The sequence below is a fragment of the Perca flavescens genome, chromosome 11, assembly GCF_004354835.1.
Source record: "Perca flavescens isolate YP-PL-M2 chromosome 11, PFLA_1.0, whole genome shotgun sequence".
Classification (NCBI taxonomy): domain Eukaryota; kingdom Metazoa; phylum Chordata; class Actinopteri; order Perciformes; family Percidae; genus Perca; species Perca flavescens.
The window spans coordinates 13,751,713-13,769,340 of record NC_041341.1 but is presented as its reverse complement, the minus strand read 5'-3'; the positions used below and the strand labels follow the sequence as shown (position 1 = coordinate 13,769,340).

Sequence of the window (17,628 nt, the reverse complement as noted above, 5' to 3'; positions counted from 1 at the left end):
TCTTTACAAGATACTATATAATACATGGCATTTTAAATGTATACCTTGTAAAAGTGGCAATATATAAACTGTTAACATTAAAAGTTAAAAAACATGTTATTATTACTGTTCTAGAAATTCTTTATATATACTTTTACACACATGGATATCAATCTGTTTCATGCACAAGTGAGGCCGGTGGGTATTTACCATTCTGGCACAGAAATAAAAACACTTCTGGTTGGAAAGGACACAACAACAAAATATTATTACTAGGTTCTTTTCAGCACCATCCCTGGATGAGAGGTGGATTTTTTCTTTTCTTCAGGATACACAACACAAAAGCTTTAATCTCAGTAACTCAGGTAACATAATGGCATCAGTTTTAAAAAGGTTTTGAGTGCTTCCCTGGTGCTATCCAGCCCCACATACATATCTAAACCCCTGGCCCTGATTACTCATCAGTCGTTTCTTAATAGCGATTCTATTAAATTTACTGTTTCCTCTCGTTTAAAATAAGCTTTACAATCAGTAAGGCCAAAAGTCTGGTTTGTCAGTGGGGGTTTGATTACATCAACATTTTCAGATTTCAGAAACCACACTGTGACAGGTAATAGGAAAGCAAACCAGGGACAACACATACAGCTACAGGACATGCTAATGTGTTGTGAGTCAATACGAGATGATTCATTCAAAGCCTTCTGAATGACTCCAAGTATGAGGTGCTGTGGGATTTCTTTAGCTGATTTAACCCTTTAATCATCTATAAATTACAAATACATACTGTACAATATCAACATGTTTTAAACTAGAAAAATAAAACTGGCAGAGCTACCATGAATTTTAGAAAGTAATATAAAAGAAACAAAACACATAAAAGGAACACACTCTACTTGTTAGAGCGAGCATTAGTGCCCCTAGAATTTCCTCTCAGCTTAAGATTGAGGTTTTGAAACTCAACTCAAGGTCCACTTACTTGCTTTAGGAGCTATCAACATAACAAACCAAAGACCATTTTGGAACAAAGACGGGTTATTATCGCACACTCAGATCCGTCCACATTTGATCGCATGCCTCAAGTTCACTTGGTCACGTAATGGCGTAACTGAGCAAACTGCTGATAACGGCTGAGAGATGCAATTGAATGCTTTGGAAAAAGCTACTAAGTTGACTTTGAGTTAAGGTGATTATGTCAAACTACCATGGTTAAGATTGAACGTTGATGCAGCTCAGAAATAGAAGCTACAAGGATATAACTAGAGCTCTATGAGTATGCCAAGTTTCAAATATCCACAGTGAGCTGAAGGAAACATAATGAATTTGGAGTTTCTATAACAAAATCACAAAATGTCAAGTATTTTTTGTTTAGTTGTTCAGGTTACTTTCCAAATTTAGCAAATACTTGCATCGGAAATTAAAATATAATTTAACTAGTCAAGTAAATGCAGTCAAAGTACAATAAAATAAAGATAAAAAGGGCTTCAGTGCTTTCATTTGATGAATAGGAAGATATAAAAACGGTTACTGATGGAGCCGTTTGTGCTGAGATAAAAAAAACATTTAAAGATAAGAACATGTGTGGAAGAAGCCAATGAAGGTTCTGCTGTGCAGTTTTCAAATTATCAAACAGTTAATTATGAAACTGATTTATGTTAATTATGAAACTGATATATGTTGTGGACCCAGACTGCTCTCAACAGACTTGCTCTTCTCTACAAACACTACCGATCCTAAACAGAATACAGCACTCCAAAATATAACATCTCCAACAAAGGCCTTTTCTTTTACACTTAGCTGCCATGACATTGGTAGGCCTGGTGGATTACATGAATACACACATACATTGTCTTCTATTGTACATTGATGCATGTTACAAATATGCAAAGTTGGTTTCACACAAGCATAAGAACATTTTCCAGAAATACATGAGGTCTACACATGCTGTAGAGTCTATGTACAGTAATTTAAAAAAATAAATGGACAAATACGTACATACATCTTCTCAAAAACCACATACGGCCCCACAAAAGGGAGCTCTTTTCACAGAATGATCATTTTTGTGGTTATTAGTGTTAACTCATGTAATTGTAGCCTATATCTTTTGTAGATTTCACAAAGAATCTGCTACACATTAAATCAAAAGGCTCTGAAATCTCACATTTGTCGCAATCCATATTTTACCACCATTTAACAGACGTCGGAAAACAGACACATTATTGTAAAACACTGAAAAATGTCACAGAAAAATGTTAACTTTGATCATGGTGGTCATTTTTTTGACGACAAACAAGTTTACAGTAGCACAATGAGATGATCGTTGGGAAACATTTAGGTCTCTGGCAGGGGCTTCAGACTGGGGGTAAAACCAATACTGATTACCAGGGCCCAAGGGGAGAGAGGGCCCTTGAAAAGTCTGGAATATATTTTATTTCACCTGGATATTTTCATTTCCTAATTAAATTTCATAATGCATGTCAGATGAAATGTAAAGTCAGTGTATTGGCTGAATTACTTGGTTGATTGACTGACTACATTTTGTATACAAAAAAGATCTCACCCACCCCTTGCTAATGGGCCAAATGGTTTAAGTCCATCTGCACGCATTTTGTTTATGTTAGCTAGTTCAGTTGAGCATCTGGTGGAGCGCAAACTTCTGCTGTAGAAATGTCTTTCTCAAAGAAAGCCAAATCATGCTACCAAAAAGAAAGGAAAGACAGGAGAAGGAGAGAAAACAAAATGAGGGGACACAATTGGTAACTGACTTCTTTTCAAAGAAAGGTGAGCACAAACTAGAAAATGAAATCAATGGTGCTAAACTGCTTGAATATCTCCACGACCATTAGCGCTAAAAACGGACTGAGACAACCCATATAAAGAGCAGAACATACACTTTCAAATGATCATTTGGTTATACATGTAATCTGAGGTAAAGGCTAAATAGATAAACTACACTAACAATGCTGTTTGTATATAACACACCATTGTAATAGCCTAATTTAAAACAAGTTTAATTTTAAATTAATAGGCTATAATGTCTATAATTAGCAATAATAGGCTAATCTGTGTCATAGTTAGCTTGGTAGCTCATCGGTAGATACATATCATGTCAACATTATAGTTATGTCAGATTTAGTAGAAGCAGATGTTAACATTGTGAAACACATGGCCCTCAGTTTCAGAAACTGTCCCACCAGAGAGTGGAGTAGCAACAGACCCCTCATCCTCCTCTTTGGATTTGAGACAAGGTGAGCTTATTTCAAAATTAAAGCAAACCATGTTTAGCCATTTTGACTGAAAGGTGTTAAGTAACACTAACATCTTAGTGTGTTTTATTATATTAGGTTACAATTAGGATAAGAGGTTAATATCAAATGTATCCTTCATAGAGAAAGATGACAGAGAACATCTGATTGAGGATGATGGGAGTGAAGACAGCAGGGAGCATGAGTGTTGCTCTGAGCACAGTGTGGAAATGAGAGCTGAGGAACTGGAAAGTAGGCAGTGCAGACCAGTTTTTGCCAGAGGATCCAGGACTATGGCCAGATAAATTAACAGATAATCAGAGAGACACCATAGTACGCAGGCTGGCAAGTAAAGGTACAGAGAAAACAAACAAAATGTAGTAGTAACCACAGTAAAGTAGGCTAGAGAATGTTGAGAAAGGAGGTTTGAAATGTGTGTTATCAGGCTACTCTAAGCATTACAGTTAATAGTTATTACCCTATAAACAGGGGGGGGGGGGAGGATGGGAAGTTGAGGAACATGGGGGCCCATGGTCTTGTGCCCATGGTCTTGTGCTACGCCCCTGGTCTCTGATATTATTTTTAAAAATCTTTTTAGACATCGCTCTCATCTGTTATGAGATAACATTTTACTCACCCAGTTATATCTGGGGACACAGCGAGCCACAGGAGCTTAGAGTTATAAACGAACCCCAAAGTATCTAAAATCACAAACACACCTTCATGTCCATTAAAATTGTGCTTTGCCTTGAAAAACTACTTGTGTGCAGAATCTCAGTAAGTACTGTCAGTCAAAGCACCCAGGTTGCGTGACAACTTGTTTTCACTTCCAAAAAATTTGGTTTAGATAAAATGGCCCCTTGTGTTGCTGCCATAATGGACTTAAGCTAGTGAGTAAAATGTTTGCATAACTAATAGAAATGTTGGCCAAAACTACAATAATGTGACCCCAGGTTGCAAAAACAATAATCTTTCTTTAAAACTGTGCCTTCGTTTACTAATGATCTTAATTTAACAGCATCTACAACAACTGTCTGTTGCGGAAGAGCAGAGAAATATGAGTGAATTTAAAAGTGGGACGTCCCTTTACAATTCGTCCCCTTTTAACAATCCACTGTCTGCTGACACACACAGCTCAACTTCCTAAAAGATCGGCAGTTGGTAGCATCTTTAAAAACACTTACAAAAAATTCTTGTTTATGGCCAATTAGTTGTAGATTTGGTTCAAGTAGAGATTCATAATTAATTCAAAGCCTTTAACCGCAACTGACTGAGCTCGCTTGATACAGAAACGTCCGACTCTTAACTGTTGTACAATTATTTTTAGGATAAAGTATGTTCTGAACATACTTTCAATGTTTCCAATAGTATTCAAAATCAATGAGTTTTTTTCTTGCTGTCATAGTTTTGGCCAGTGGACTGTTTAACACTGAACTCACCACCGTGAATGTACAGTTACACAATGAAAATATTCATTTATATCATTTAACTGCTGTTTTAAACCAGAATGCAGGTTAAATAGAACTACAGATAACCATGGCAACAATGGTGATGCTTCAAGGACAACTTGTCGGGGATTATTGCTTACATAGTAAACAGAAATGGAGTCGGCCAATAAAATATGAGCATTAAAGGTCTAAGTAGAGGTGACAAACGTTTGTACCCCAATAAAACCATTATGGACCATTTGAATCAGCAGGTTGGCCTGGAAGTCCACCATTTAGTTTGACGTGATCTGGATAAGACAACAAAAAGAGGCCATGTAGATCTCCTCTGCCTCATTGGACTCTGTTGTCAAACATTTTTCAGTGAAGTATCTCTGCAATGATCGTGATGAGGACAGTGTTAACTTAAAGGAACACGCCGACTTATTGGGAATAAGTCATCTCCGTGTGTGCTGTAAGGCTGTCTGATGGTTCCAGCATTAGATTAGCCCAGCACAGATCCTGTTAGAAGATGGCTGTGTCTCATGTTACGTTGTTTTTTCTACACGCTGTGACTCTATAAATCACAACATGTAAATAGGAACATGTTGGAGTTATTTTGTCACTTATTCGGAGCAGTAGGATTGCTGGAACCATTCACCTGCATGTTCTGTGCTGGCCTGATGCTGCTGGAGCCGTCAGACAGCGTTACAGCACGCACGGAGATGAGAAGGGTATGTATCGACTTGTCTTACTCTGGGGGTTACGGTGAATAAGCTAAATTCCCAATAAGTCGGCGTATTCCTTTAACATAAGTATTAGCCAAATCTGTGACAATAAGACGCAGGCTCACAGACAAAGGTGTGTGAAGCAACATGTTAACCGTCATCAGCAGCTGATTTGACCCTTTACGTGATCTTGCACAGGATTGTAGCTGCTGTTTTAGTGTACCGATATTGGAAAGATTGTGTGTATTTTAAATGTATTAGGCCTATCGACAGCCTACTGAAGAGAAGGTTGTTTAAGCAGAACTAGATTAGCCAGCCGTATGTAAACTGGAAGGCAGGCAGGCAGGCAGTATCAAACAGTCAAAGTGTTTGAAGAGAACTGAAATGCTACGTGGCCCAGCTTGGTGTTCAGAACAAGGAACTACTCCGATTTATGGCAGTAAAGGTCTTTAAGGGCTTTCAGTTCTTCAATTAGTGTCTTATTTTGGTTCTCCAGGACGGCCACTCGGTTTTCCAGACACTTAACATACTCCTTCTTCTTCCTGCGACATTCACGGGCTGCCTCTCTGTAGGAAGGATAAGACAAAATTTGTCTCTGGGATTTGGGGGCATTTTTGTGAATGCTATATAATTTTTGTTGTAATCATACTGTATGATTTTTATTAAATGCACCTACTGGCTTTTAGACTGGCCTGTTATGTTATGATTTTGGGAAACTTGTGATGCAAGAGCAAAGCCACTATTGAGACCAAACATACAAAGACACATATTCCCCCTCTTTTCATACTGTACCTGTTCTTCATGAGGCGGACTTCCCGTTTGCGAGTGACCTCCTCTGTAGCACCCTGGGTGGGGAGGGCGGGGGATGAGGCCATGACCACCCCCGGGGCGATGGTGCTGGCGGGGGCTGCTCGGATCTGATAGGCCTGGACGTCTCCGGAAGCAGCTGAAAAGTGTGGTAGTAAGCAGAGGTGTCAAGTAACGAAGTACAAATACTTCGTTACCTTACTTAAGTAGAAATTTTGGGTATCTATACTTTACTGGAGTAATTATTTTTACAGCATACTTTTTACTTCTACTCCTTACATTTTCACGGAATTATCTGTACTTTCTACTCCTTACATTTTAAAAATAGCCTCGTTACTCATATTTCAGTTCGGCTTGTTTTCATTCCGGCTCGTCATCGTTAAAAAAAAAACACACAAAAAACCCTATCCAGATCGCTCCATCCGGAGAGAGTGAATGTGATTGTGGTTGGATGAGAAGTATAAACATAGTCATTCTGACACCCTATTGGTTTGTACGCGATCCATCAAACCTGCACAGACCAGGTGCTAATACGCCACCGGTGCTTTAACGACCGTTATCTACCGGACCGAATAGCAACGCGGATTTCGGTGCCTTATTTAGGTGCCACTTAGATGCCTGCGCTTCTCTCTGATGCTCCGAAAACGGACGTTAGAGGGAACTGAAACATCGCCGCACGGGACACTAGTTAACACTACAGTTGGCAGCAGCTAACGTTAGCCTACGGTTAGCTAGCAGCTGGAGTAAACACGGTTAAAATGCTGAGAGCTAAACGGTGTAAAAGTGTGTCTGTATTTCACTGGAGAGGATTGTAACACCAGACTGTAGCTGCCGTTGTCTGAAAAACACAGAAGAGATGTGTCACCTTTTTCAGCCTTCCTGAGTTTGCAGGTATGATTTTAATATAACATTATTATAGTCATATGATTTTGTCCTAACGTTTTGGGGTTAAGCTGTTGTCCTTAATGGCATTGTTTCCCCCTTACATCAGGGGTCTAGGGTCAAGGACCCCTTTACTTAAAGTGAGATGTAGCAGGGACCACCTACTACATATTGTATGAAATTAAGTTGCATATTAAACTGGGCCTACAATAACAGTTAGGGCAACCTAAAGCATTCTTACATACCCTTTTCTCATAAGCTATTAAAATATTAAATGTTGGCATGATTTTATAAATCATATTTTAATGTTACATACTGTATGTGACATACTGTATGTGGCACAGTAAATCTAGGATTAACTGTATCTGTGGGCTGATATCTTAGGGACTACCTTACCTATAGGCCAGTAAGCTTATCATCAGTGGGAATTTATGTTTGCTAATAATATGTTGGAATTATGTTAAGGCATTTTAATTTTAAAAGACTCAAAGATAATAAAAAGACTCAAAAATGTACAATAATTTGGAGGGCCCCTGCAATGACTTTGAGGAACCCTTGTTGAAGATCTCTGCCTTACATTACTTTTACTTTTATACTTTAAGTAGTTTTGAAACCAGTACTTTTACACTTTTACTTAAGTAAAAAGCTTGAGTTGATACTTCAACTTCTACAAAAGTCTTTTCAAACCCTAGTATCTATACTTCTACTTGAGTAATGAATGTGAATACTTTTGACACCTCTGGTAGTTAGAAAGTGGATGTTAAATAATAATAAATAAATAATGTATACTTTTTAAATCCCACAAGGGGAAATTACAATGTTTTCACTCTGTTGTTGTTACACACAGGCCTGAATTACACACACATGCTCAGTACCTATACATGCACTAATGGAGAGATGTCAGAGTGAGGGAGCTGCCCCTGGAAAGCGCACCGAGCAGTTGGGGGTTTGGTGCCTTGCTCAAGAGCACCTTGGCAGTGCCCAGGAGGTGAACTGGCACCTCTCCAGCTACCAGGTTCCCAGCCCAACTCCCTACTGACTGAGCTACTGCCACCCCCCAAAACCATGTTTCCGCCCAGTTTCAAACCGTAACCTTTCGCGTGTGATGCAAAAGGTATTATTAAGTTAATTTTAATGATAATAACACTTTTCCCTGGAGAATCAATGTCTTATTAGCTTGTTTGGCTGACTGAGAATAGTGAAATGTTTTTGTCTTTCAAGATTTAAGATTTAAAATTCTTTATTAATCCCACAACGAGGGAAATTCACACTGTTGCAGCAGCAAGGGATAGGGGAAACGCTCTAAAGATAAACAAACAAATACATATGAGTAAAGAGAATAAATAGTAAACCGTTAACCTAAGGTAACTTTGCTACCAACAGCAGAAAATTAACAGAAAGAAAAATTGCTTTTCTGCAAAAGGATGTATAATAAAATAGGTACATTCACGTAATGGATCTAAGTGCTAGCTTTAGCCCTGTTACACACCACTTCATTAATACAGTCCACTCTCACCTTGGACCACCACCTGGTTACTGGGAACCAGTATCTGCTGGCCGTCGCTGGTCTGTGCGTACTGGAGGATGGTGGCTCCAGGCTGGGCGGCGGCTGCTGCGTTGGTCATGGTCAGAGTCTGGATGCCCTGGACTCCATCTGTACCGTTATTGGCCAGCTGAATGGCTCCTCCCTGTGTGATTGCAACTGTGTGTTTGGTGAAAGGGAACAAATGAAAGAAATTACTCAAATAAAAAAGCAGAAATAGTCTTTTGAGGAGCGCGCTTGTTTCGAACTTCACTCAGTGTTTTAATGTCAAGATTATTTATTTTATTTAGATATTGTTTCAAGGGAGATATTATTGAGTTCATACAGTGACTTTGCTGTGGCTTCTCTACAAACACTATTTTGTTATATTTGAATATAAATAAAAAACAAAAGTTAAAGATTATTTTTTGAGCATTTTAGGCCTTTATTTGACAGGACAGCTGAAGACATGAATGGGGAGAGAGAGGGGGGGGGTGACAGCAAATGGCCAAGGTCGGAGTCTAACCCGGGCCCACTGCATTGAGGACTAAACATCTATATATGTGCGCCCGCTGTATCAATTTTTAAATAATAATTTATACTATTGTTTTTTTTTTTATAATAATAAAAAAAAAGAGATAAGAAATATCGATAAAATCAATAAAATCCTAGTCTATATCAAAGACGTTCCGGGATTGCTCCGTTGCCGCAGGAAATTCTGCCAGATGTCCCTCTTTTCGACTGGATATCACGTTACCTTATGCTTTCTTTGTGTTGGAATTTTAAACTCCGGTCGATTTATGAGGACTATGGTTAACTGCTCCTCAGATCTCTGCAGGGTAAATCCAGACAGCTAGCTAGACCATCTGTCCAATCTAAGTTTTCTGTTACACGACTAAAACAACTTTTGAACGTACACGTTCCACCAAAACAAGTTCCTTCCTGAGGCTATTTTGCAGCGGCACCGTGGCTCTGTCCGGCGCTTAGTGCCGCCCATGACGATTGTGATTGGTGTAAAGAAATGCCAATAAACCAGAGCAGGTTTTTCCCGTTCATCCCGGAATGCTGTGTGGACTAGCCAGACCCTCCTCCGCAGCGCTGTGGAGGAGGGTGGACTAGAGGAGGGCAAAGGGAGACTAAAAAAAAATCCTAAAGATACCCATCCCTAACTGTGACACAAGCTGTAATGTTTGAACAGGTAGTGACAGGTGGAGTTCAACAGTTTTTTTATTTTATTTTTTATTATTATTTTGAATTGAAATAGTTAAGTATGTAAATTTTATTGTGTATAAAAGCCCAACCAGGGACTGGAGTTGAAACTTAGCATCTGCTATAAACTTTTTATGCAGCACTTCAGTGACAAGCTTTGTTTTGACACTATGTCTGTTTGCATTGTCCCTGTCATATAAATAAATAAAAAAATAAATAAAAAAAACCTCAGACACAGCTCCACTGCACCAAACATCACCTACTGTATTGTCCGCTGCTGGTCTGGTAGATGGGCGTGGGCACAGTAACAGTGGTGATTGAAGGTGTGGCAGCAGCTGATGAATCCTCCTCAGCCCTTTCCTCCTCGATACGAGGGACAGCCGGTGCGTCGGACGAAAGGTCGTTCAAGATCTTCCTTTTGGGACAAACAACAATGGGAGTTACTCACAAAACCTATTGGGCAAGGTTAGTGTGATGTCATGAGCTGAGGTTGTCATGAGAGACAAATATTACACTTTCACGTGAAATATTGCATCAGTGTAAGTATCCCCATCACCTTTTGATGATCATTTCTATGCCCCATACATGTAATCCTCATTGTTTTTGGTTTCCACTGAAAAATAGCCACATTTTCAAAAGAGCAATTTTCAAAAAACTTCTAGTTATAAAAAGGAAAAAGCAGAATGTGGACAAAATAAATAACAACTGATTAACCATATAAGCAGGTAAAAAACAAACAACAAGAATTGGTGTTTGCACAGCAAAGCAAGTTTTACCCAGAGTTTTGTTCTACATTTTGTATTATTAATTATGATAAAATATTCATAGATGCAGGTGAATGCCCTTAAAGCGTAACTCTCGCCAAAATGCAACCTAGGGTCTTTTTGTGAATGTACCTGAGTCAAACTTTCGTTTAAAAGCATATTTAGGACGGAAAAGCCAATTTTAAGATTTACTGTATTTTTGTTTTTTCGGTCAAATGGACTTTTGAATGGGACTGATAGGGGCACTTTTATGCTAGCCTCAAAATAGCTATTTTTAAAATACTAAGAAGGCTCAACACAACATGAAACTTTGCTCCAAGTATCACCAGGGGCTCTACACCTTAACGAAATCATTGAGAACATTGTTTGTGTACCCAGAGTTTACTAAAAAGAGAGGTTTTGAACAACTCACTGTAGCTCTTGTCGTTTCTGGCCACAGCCATTTTATCAGTCAAAAACAATCGATTTCAGAATGCAATGTAACAGGGAGGAGAGTAAAGACGGAAAGCTCCTAAAGCTTAGTTCCATACAAATGCACGGATAAGTTGTTTTGTCATTATTAAAAAAACAACATTGACCTTATAGTTGAAAAAGGAGCCTCATATGGAGTCTGTTCATTCGCATTCGGATATCGACTCATTTTGACTGCCAAGGTGGTAGTGGCCGGAAACAACAACAGCTGCGGTGAGTTGCTCAAAAACTTTCTTTTTAGTAAATCCGTGTACACAAAGAATGTTGTCAATGCTTGCGTTAAAGTGTAGAGCTCCTGGTGATACTTGGAGCAAAGTTTTATGTTGTGTCAAGCCTTCTTAGTATTTCGAAAATAGCTATTTTGAGACTAGCATGAGAGTGCCCCTAGCTCTCCCATTCAAAAGGCCATTTGACCCAAAAACGAGAGTACGGTGAATCTTAAAAGTAGCGATTTGGTCCTAAATATGCTTTTATACTAAAGTTTGACTCACGTACATTCACAAAAATACCCTAGGATGCATTTTGAAAATGAAAAAATGTAAATAATGAAGCCAAAGTTGTGTGTCATATGAGCTTTAAAAATGTCAGTGTTTGATTTGGTTATGAAATATTATAATTGTCTTTGCCAGTCTCCTGAAATTGCAGCATGCACACACGCGGACACACACATGCAAGCATGCACACACACACACACACACCTGTAAGAGGGGCGTCGTGACAGAATCTCTCTGCGCTTCTGACAGTCAGTGACACTGTCTACTGACTCCTGTGAATCCTCACTTTCTGCTATGGTGGAGATCTGGAACAATCAAACAATCCTTCTGACTTATTGTTCTTTACACTGTGGCTAAATATGAACCACCTGAAACTAGGACTGGAAGTGTATGTGTTTTACCTGCACAGCCTGGACCTGTGGCGACTGGATAACAGACGGCTGTGCAGCCTGGATCACTCCGTGGACCTGAACCGTCTGTCCGTTGGGAAGCTGTACCAGCGTTACTGTGGGACCTGTTGCTGAGGCGTGGCCTGTTGTCATGGTTACCTGAAATTTCAGAAGTGATGTGCTGTGTCTGCCATGTGTGTGCACTTTAACGCTAACTTTTTAATTTTACATTCATGGCATTCAAATTTGTTTTTCTTTCAAAATTTTTGGAAACCAGCTCAACTTGCCGAGCCTCGTAGCAAAATGCTACCTTTCCGATATCGAATGGCGTTAACATCTTCGCTTACCTGTGCTAAAGTAGCAATCTGTGCCTGGGTGATGTGCTGGGTTTCTGCCTCCGTCACAGCCGTCTCCACTCCCTGCTGAACCTCCACTGACTCCATCTTCATCGGCTAAGGTAAGGATGAAGATTTGAAGAGAAGAAAACTTAACTGCAGCCACAACATCTGTAGTTATCAGGATCACAGATGGTTTGTGTGCTTCAACCTCAGCAAACCATACAAACTGAAAAACACATACAAGCAAACACAACGGAAATGTGCCTATAATAAGAAAAGGCAATACACAAGCTAAAAACAAATTTACTGAAAAAGTATATTTGAAATGCACATGGAAACCAACAAAGATGTTAATTGGGTCACAAAGGAGTCACTAATAACTACAATATTATAATATATAATATATAATGTTACAGAATGTGTCAACTAAGTACCATCTCGGAGAAAATAAGATTCCCTTAATTCTATATTCTTAAAATCCTGGGTATCCTGCTCTGCCTTTGAGAAAAGGAAAGCTCAGATGGGCCGATCTGGAATCTTCTCCTTATGAGGTCATAAGGAGCAAGATTACCTCCCCTTTCTCTGCTTTGCCCGCCCAGAGAATTTGGCCCCCCCATGAGAGAGAGACATCATGGCTTTCAAACGAGCAAAGTGGCAGTTGGTCAAGGCCACAACCCCACCCTCCACCTTGCCCCCCCTCTCTCCTCCTCAATAGCTACAGACACAGAAATGGAACATACTAAGGAAAGCTCATTGTGGGACTGGCTCTAGTGGCTGTAGTTCTGCACCAAGGCTGAATTTTGGGAAAGAGACTTCAGATACAGTATTAGGGGACCACTAAGGTCTATATAAAAGAGACTTCATCTAAGGTCTATATAAAAGAGACTTCAGATACAGTATTAGGGGACCACTAAGGTCTATATAAAAGAGACTTCAGATACAGTATTAGGGGACCACTAAGGTCTATATAAAAGAGACTTCAGATACAGTATTAGGGGACCACTAAGGTCTATATAAAAGAGACTTCAGATACAGTATTAGGGGACCACTAAGGTCTATATAAAAGAGACTTCAGATACAGTATTAGGGGACCACTAAGGTCTATATAAAAGAGACTTCAGATACAGTATTAGGAGACCACTAAGGTCTATATAAAAGAGACTTCAGATACAGTATTAGGGGACCACTAAGGTCTATATAAAAGAGACTTCAGATACAGTATTAGGAGACCACTAAGGTCTATATAAAAGTATCCAAAGAGCACCATGTCATGGGATCTTTAATAAGTTCCAAGAACACTCCTTGAAGAAATCTATACATGTTTGTTTTATCTCAGTTATGTAAAATATCACAAGGAATGTTCACTTATGGTTCTTAGGTTATATACCGTACTATAAAACTGTAAAATGTCCCTGAAAGCTTCTTCTACTGTAACTAATTATGCAGCTGATATGTTTTTACTACACAATAATGTTGCAGATTAGAGGTCTTCACAGTTCAACTTGGTTCCGAGCATAGGCTGAATTATTCATATTTAGGCCAAATTATATTCTAATTGATCAGGTAGTATTTCCGTAGGTTTCAGTTCTGTGTGTCTAACACTCCAGTGGATCCAGGCGGACTCTCTATCACCTCTGATCAGATCATGCGTCATAATCATCACCAGCCTGAGAGAGTGAACTGTGGAGTGCAGGAAAATTACTATTGTTGTTCTTTTCAACTGTGGTGGAGTATCACGCTGCTGCCAGTGATGGGGTTTTCTGTTTGGCACAAAAATGTTCTTACATTTATTTTAAATCATATAGGAATGAAGGAACCTCAAAGGATGTTCCCAGAGTGTTCCTGCAATCTAAAAAGGTTGGGAATCCCACTGATGCCCAAAAATTTGGTACTTTTCTAGTTCTAGTCTATGGTAAAGAAAAGTTGGTCTTCTGTTGCACCACAGTAGTCATACAATTCAGTATGAAGATATGGGTGCTGAACTCAAATATGTGTGGGAGGCGGAACATGTGCACTTGATAATAGCATCTGCATCTGGTCTTGATTAATTATGTAATGGAGCACTTAGGAAAACATCAGGGCAAACAGGACAATGATGTTCCGTGTTGACTGATCTTATTTATCGTGGTTCCACCTGTAAATTCAGAATAGTTCCATTTCTGACACTGGTCACTTCCATCAAAGTTTATTACACCATAAATAACAATATAATTTTTAAAATGCATTTGTGTCAGGTCCGATGCAGATGTAAGAAGTTATGACTTAGATAGCAGTATAAGTCTGTAATGAAAGAATGATTTGGCATTAAATTATGTTTTAAATAAAATAATAAATGTGCTCTTATGTACTACAAGGTATTCAACAATATCAAAGATTTACAAACCACTTTCTCTGTTACAGAGATGCCACAGATGTTTGTTTTTTTACCTTATAGTGCTTAAAATGTACAATAGATGTACAATATGATGAATATGACAATAGGATGCTAAACAAGACAGCAACCTGCCATAAATCCTTTATGAATCTTATTGTGTTCAATTGTTGTTGACACCTTGACTCAGAAGGATGTAGTTTGTGGTGGTGTCAAAATGGATTGCATTTGAGTTATCTGTGTTTCTATTCATATTGAATACACTGTGGGGAAATATTAGAAAACCAAGTGGAGAATGAAATGAATGAAAAAAGAAAAACATTGAAGGCCAAAAAGGGGTGTAGTGATACAGTGGTTACAAGTTTGTCTGGATGAATTGTTTATACAAGACTGGCATCCCAGCATGTACTGCTTACGAGAACAATGATATGGTCTTGAATCCCATGTTCTGATATTTTTTGTTTATTATACATTTATTTCTTGTTGGTGACAGAGTTTCGTTCAAGTCAAAAGTACAATATTTACCTCTGAAATGAAGTCGAAAGTATGACTTTCTGTTATGCTGGTTTTGCACATGACCATACTACTACCTTTGGTACTACCCTCATTCCCATTGTAAACAAAAGTCTCTCTAGGTATACACTGTATGTATACACGTTTTTGTATATAAAAGTAACTGAATATTGTTTAACTTTATTCTATTTAAAATATTTGTATGAACGTTCTATGTGTCAGTTCATTGAAAAAAGTACAGGCAGCTCAAAATTGTACTTACGATAAGTAAAGTACTTGAGTAAATGTAAATGGTTACTTCCACCACTGATAATAACCCCTGTGATTCAACCCTGTCTTACTAGACAGAAGAAAGTAATTCATCTTCTGGACAATTTAAGCTCTTGTTGACACTCTGCTCTGAACCAGTCCACCTGCAGACATTATCATATAATAAAAGGAGCTAATGAGCCTCGGAGATCTGACTGCAGGCGGCTTAGTGAGTGTTGATCTGGGAACGTGTTGTTCAGTGATCTCACACTGTGCGTAGCTTCTCTCTGCTGCATGATTGGCTTTACACATTTCTCCCTCTGCTTTTCAAAAATCACTTACAAGTGTGACAGCAGTGCCACATGGCCGGGGCAACGCCCCCTCAACGCACACACCGGTCACATCCCGGGAGATAAGGAACTATTCAAACTAAAAATACAAGACGCTGGTTTAATCTCCAGGCCTGAGTTCATGTTTTCAACATGCAACCATTTAACGCGACTGCCTGCATATGGCCGATTTCTATCAAGTGACAAAATGAATGGAAAATAGAAACAAGATAATTATCGACGAGTTGAGCACGTGTAGAGTCAGAAATACTATATATGGGATTGCCAACGTTTAAGTAAATCGAGCAAATAGCAGAAATAAATGAACATATCGCGGCTGATGTGTTCAATGCGCCGTTAACGGGAAAACAGCGCACATCTTTGCGCATACATCTCCGTTTGTGATAGCATAATTTTCCATTTGAGTGTATTAACAACGCTAAAGTCCTATCACAGTTTCTGTTGTGTTAACCCACAGACTGTCACTCCTGGTTCGTTATCAAAGCCGCACATTGGCTCCCTTTCTCCCTGACAGCCGCAGCCTCCCCTCCCTCCATCCTGCTACAAACACGCCGCGGCGCCATGATCTCTTTGTTTCCTTCGGGCCGAACCCGACTAGACCAACACTTTACTCGGCAGCGACCGGTCTCTCTGAGACCCGGGCACCGCTCCGTCCTTACCGATACAGACTCCCTTCGTCACTCCCGGGCCTCCTGAGCTCCACTTTTATTCTGGCCGACACGTAAGAGCCCGCGTCAGGCTACACCTCCGCCGCGTCACTGGGAACAACAACACGGAGATTGGAGAAGAACGAGAAAGCAGATGGCGACACTGGGCGAAAATGACCGAGGTGGGAACGGAGAAGGGCGGAAAATACCGAGGAGAAGCGGATTCTAACGACACCCTCCTGCTTCGTAAAGCGTTTGCCAAAAGCAGTTTAATAATTATGTAAGGAGAACAACAATTAGATTATTACGATGATCATAAAAGCCTATTATTAACTAGAACTTAAAGGGTCGTTCGGTTCACCTAAATCACATAAAACGGATTATCTTCTTTTATTTTTAGTTGAATATGGTTATGAAACTGGTTTTAGTAGGCAGTACAGGCAATTTCAGTGAAGGATCTGTAACAGGCCTACATTTACTCCAACACTGAAACTACAATTTTGAGGTGCTTGTACTTGAGTATTTTTTATTTATTTGTATGTTACTAATTCACAACATTTTGGAGGCAAATATTGTATTTTAACTTCAGTACATGTATTTAATACCTTCAGTTACTAGTTACTTACTTGCAGATTTAGAGTAGAAATACGAATATAAATCCGGTAATAAATTATGATATGTTATTGATAAAGTATTTTTGGTACTTAGGCCTATATTTTGATTCTTATAGCTTACTTTTGTTTTACTAAAGTAGGATTTTGAATGCAGTATTTTGAAACTGTGGTATTGCTACTTTTACATAAGTAAAATATTTGGATACTTCAACCCCTGGACAATTTACAGTGAACTCTGTTAATCATCTCAGGTAACCATTACATTGTTTCCATGGTATACAAGTTGCTATTTAATTTGTTTATGTCATCTTTTTACGTTATCATAAGTACAAACATAATAGTATTTCCAAGCTAATGGTGTGATTGGGTGTACTGACCATTTAAAGTTGTATTCATAACATCTTACTACAATACAGTATCTGGTGTATTGAATGGCTGCATGGTACATAATTGTTCTGGGCTACTACACTATAAGAAATAGGACTTTAAAGTAGAATGTGACAGGTTGGTAGAGACAGTTCAAGGAAGAACCTTCTCTTGATTCTTTTATTGCAATGCTGATCATAGTTTAGGGAGGCTGGAGCCTGTCTTTGCTCACATTGGGCGAGACACAGGGTCCATCCTTGAGATCACAG

The 17,628-nt window shown here is 39.0% G+C and overlaps 1 protein-coding gene across 3 annotated transcripts; it reads right to left on the bottom strand.

The window, feature by feature from the left end:
* Positions 1 to 5,389: 5,389 nt before the first annotated feature.
* creb1b (cAMP responsive element binding protein 1b) lies at positions 5,390 to 16,511 on the bottom strand. 3 transcript variants are annotated; one of them, XM_028591489.1, is made up of 8 exons: positions 16,392 to 16,511; positions 12,259 to 12,475; positions 11,924 to 12,070; positions 11,727 to 11,827; positions 10,057 to 10,208; positions 8,579 to 8,764; positions 6,166 to 6,319; positions 5,390 to 5,939 (listed from the first exon to the last, which is right to left on the bottom strand). In XM_028591489.1, exons 2-8 carry the CDS (start codon positions 12,358 to 12,360, stop codon positions 5,795 to 5,797), a joined length of 987 nt encoding a protein of 328 aa, XP_028447290.1. In that variant the 5' UTR covers positions 12,361 to 12,475; positions 16,392 to 16,511; the 3' UTR covers positions 5,390 to 5,794. The 3 variants fall into 3 exon arrangements, with proteins under 3 accessions (XP_028447290.1, XP_028447289.1, XP_028447291.1); XM_028591488.1 differs by having other exon boundaries at positions 12,259 to 12,363; XM_028591490.1 differs by lacking the exons at positions 5,390 to 5,939; positions 6,166 to 6,319 and having other exon boundaries at positions 8,640 to 8,764; positions 10,053 to 10,208; positions 12,259 to 12,363.
* Positions 16,512 to 17,628: the final 1,117 nt, after the last annotated feature.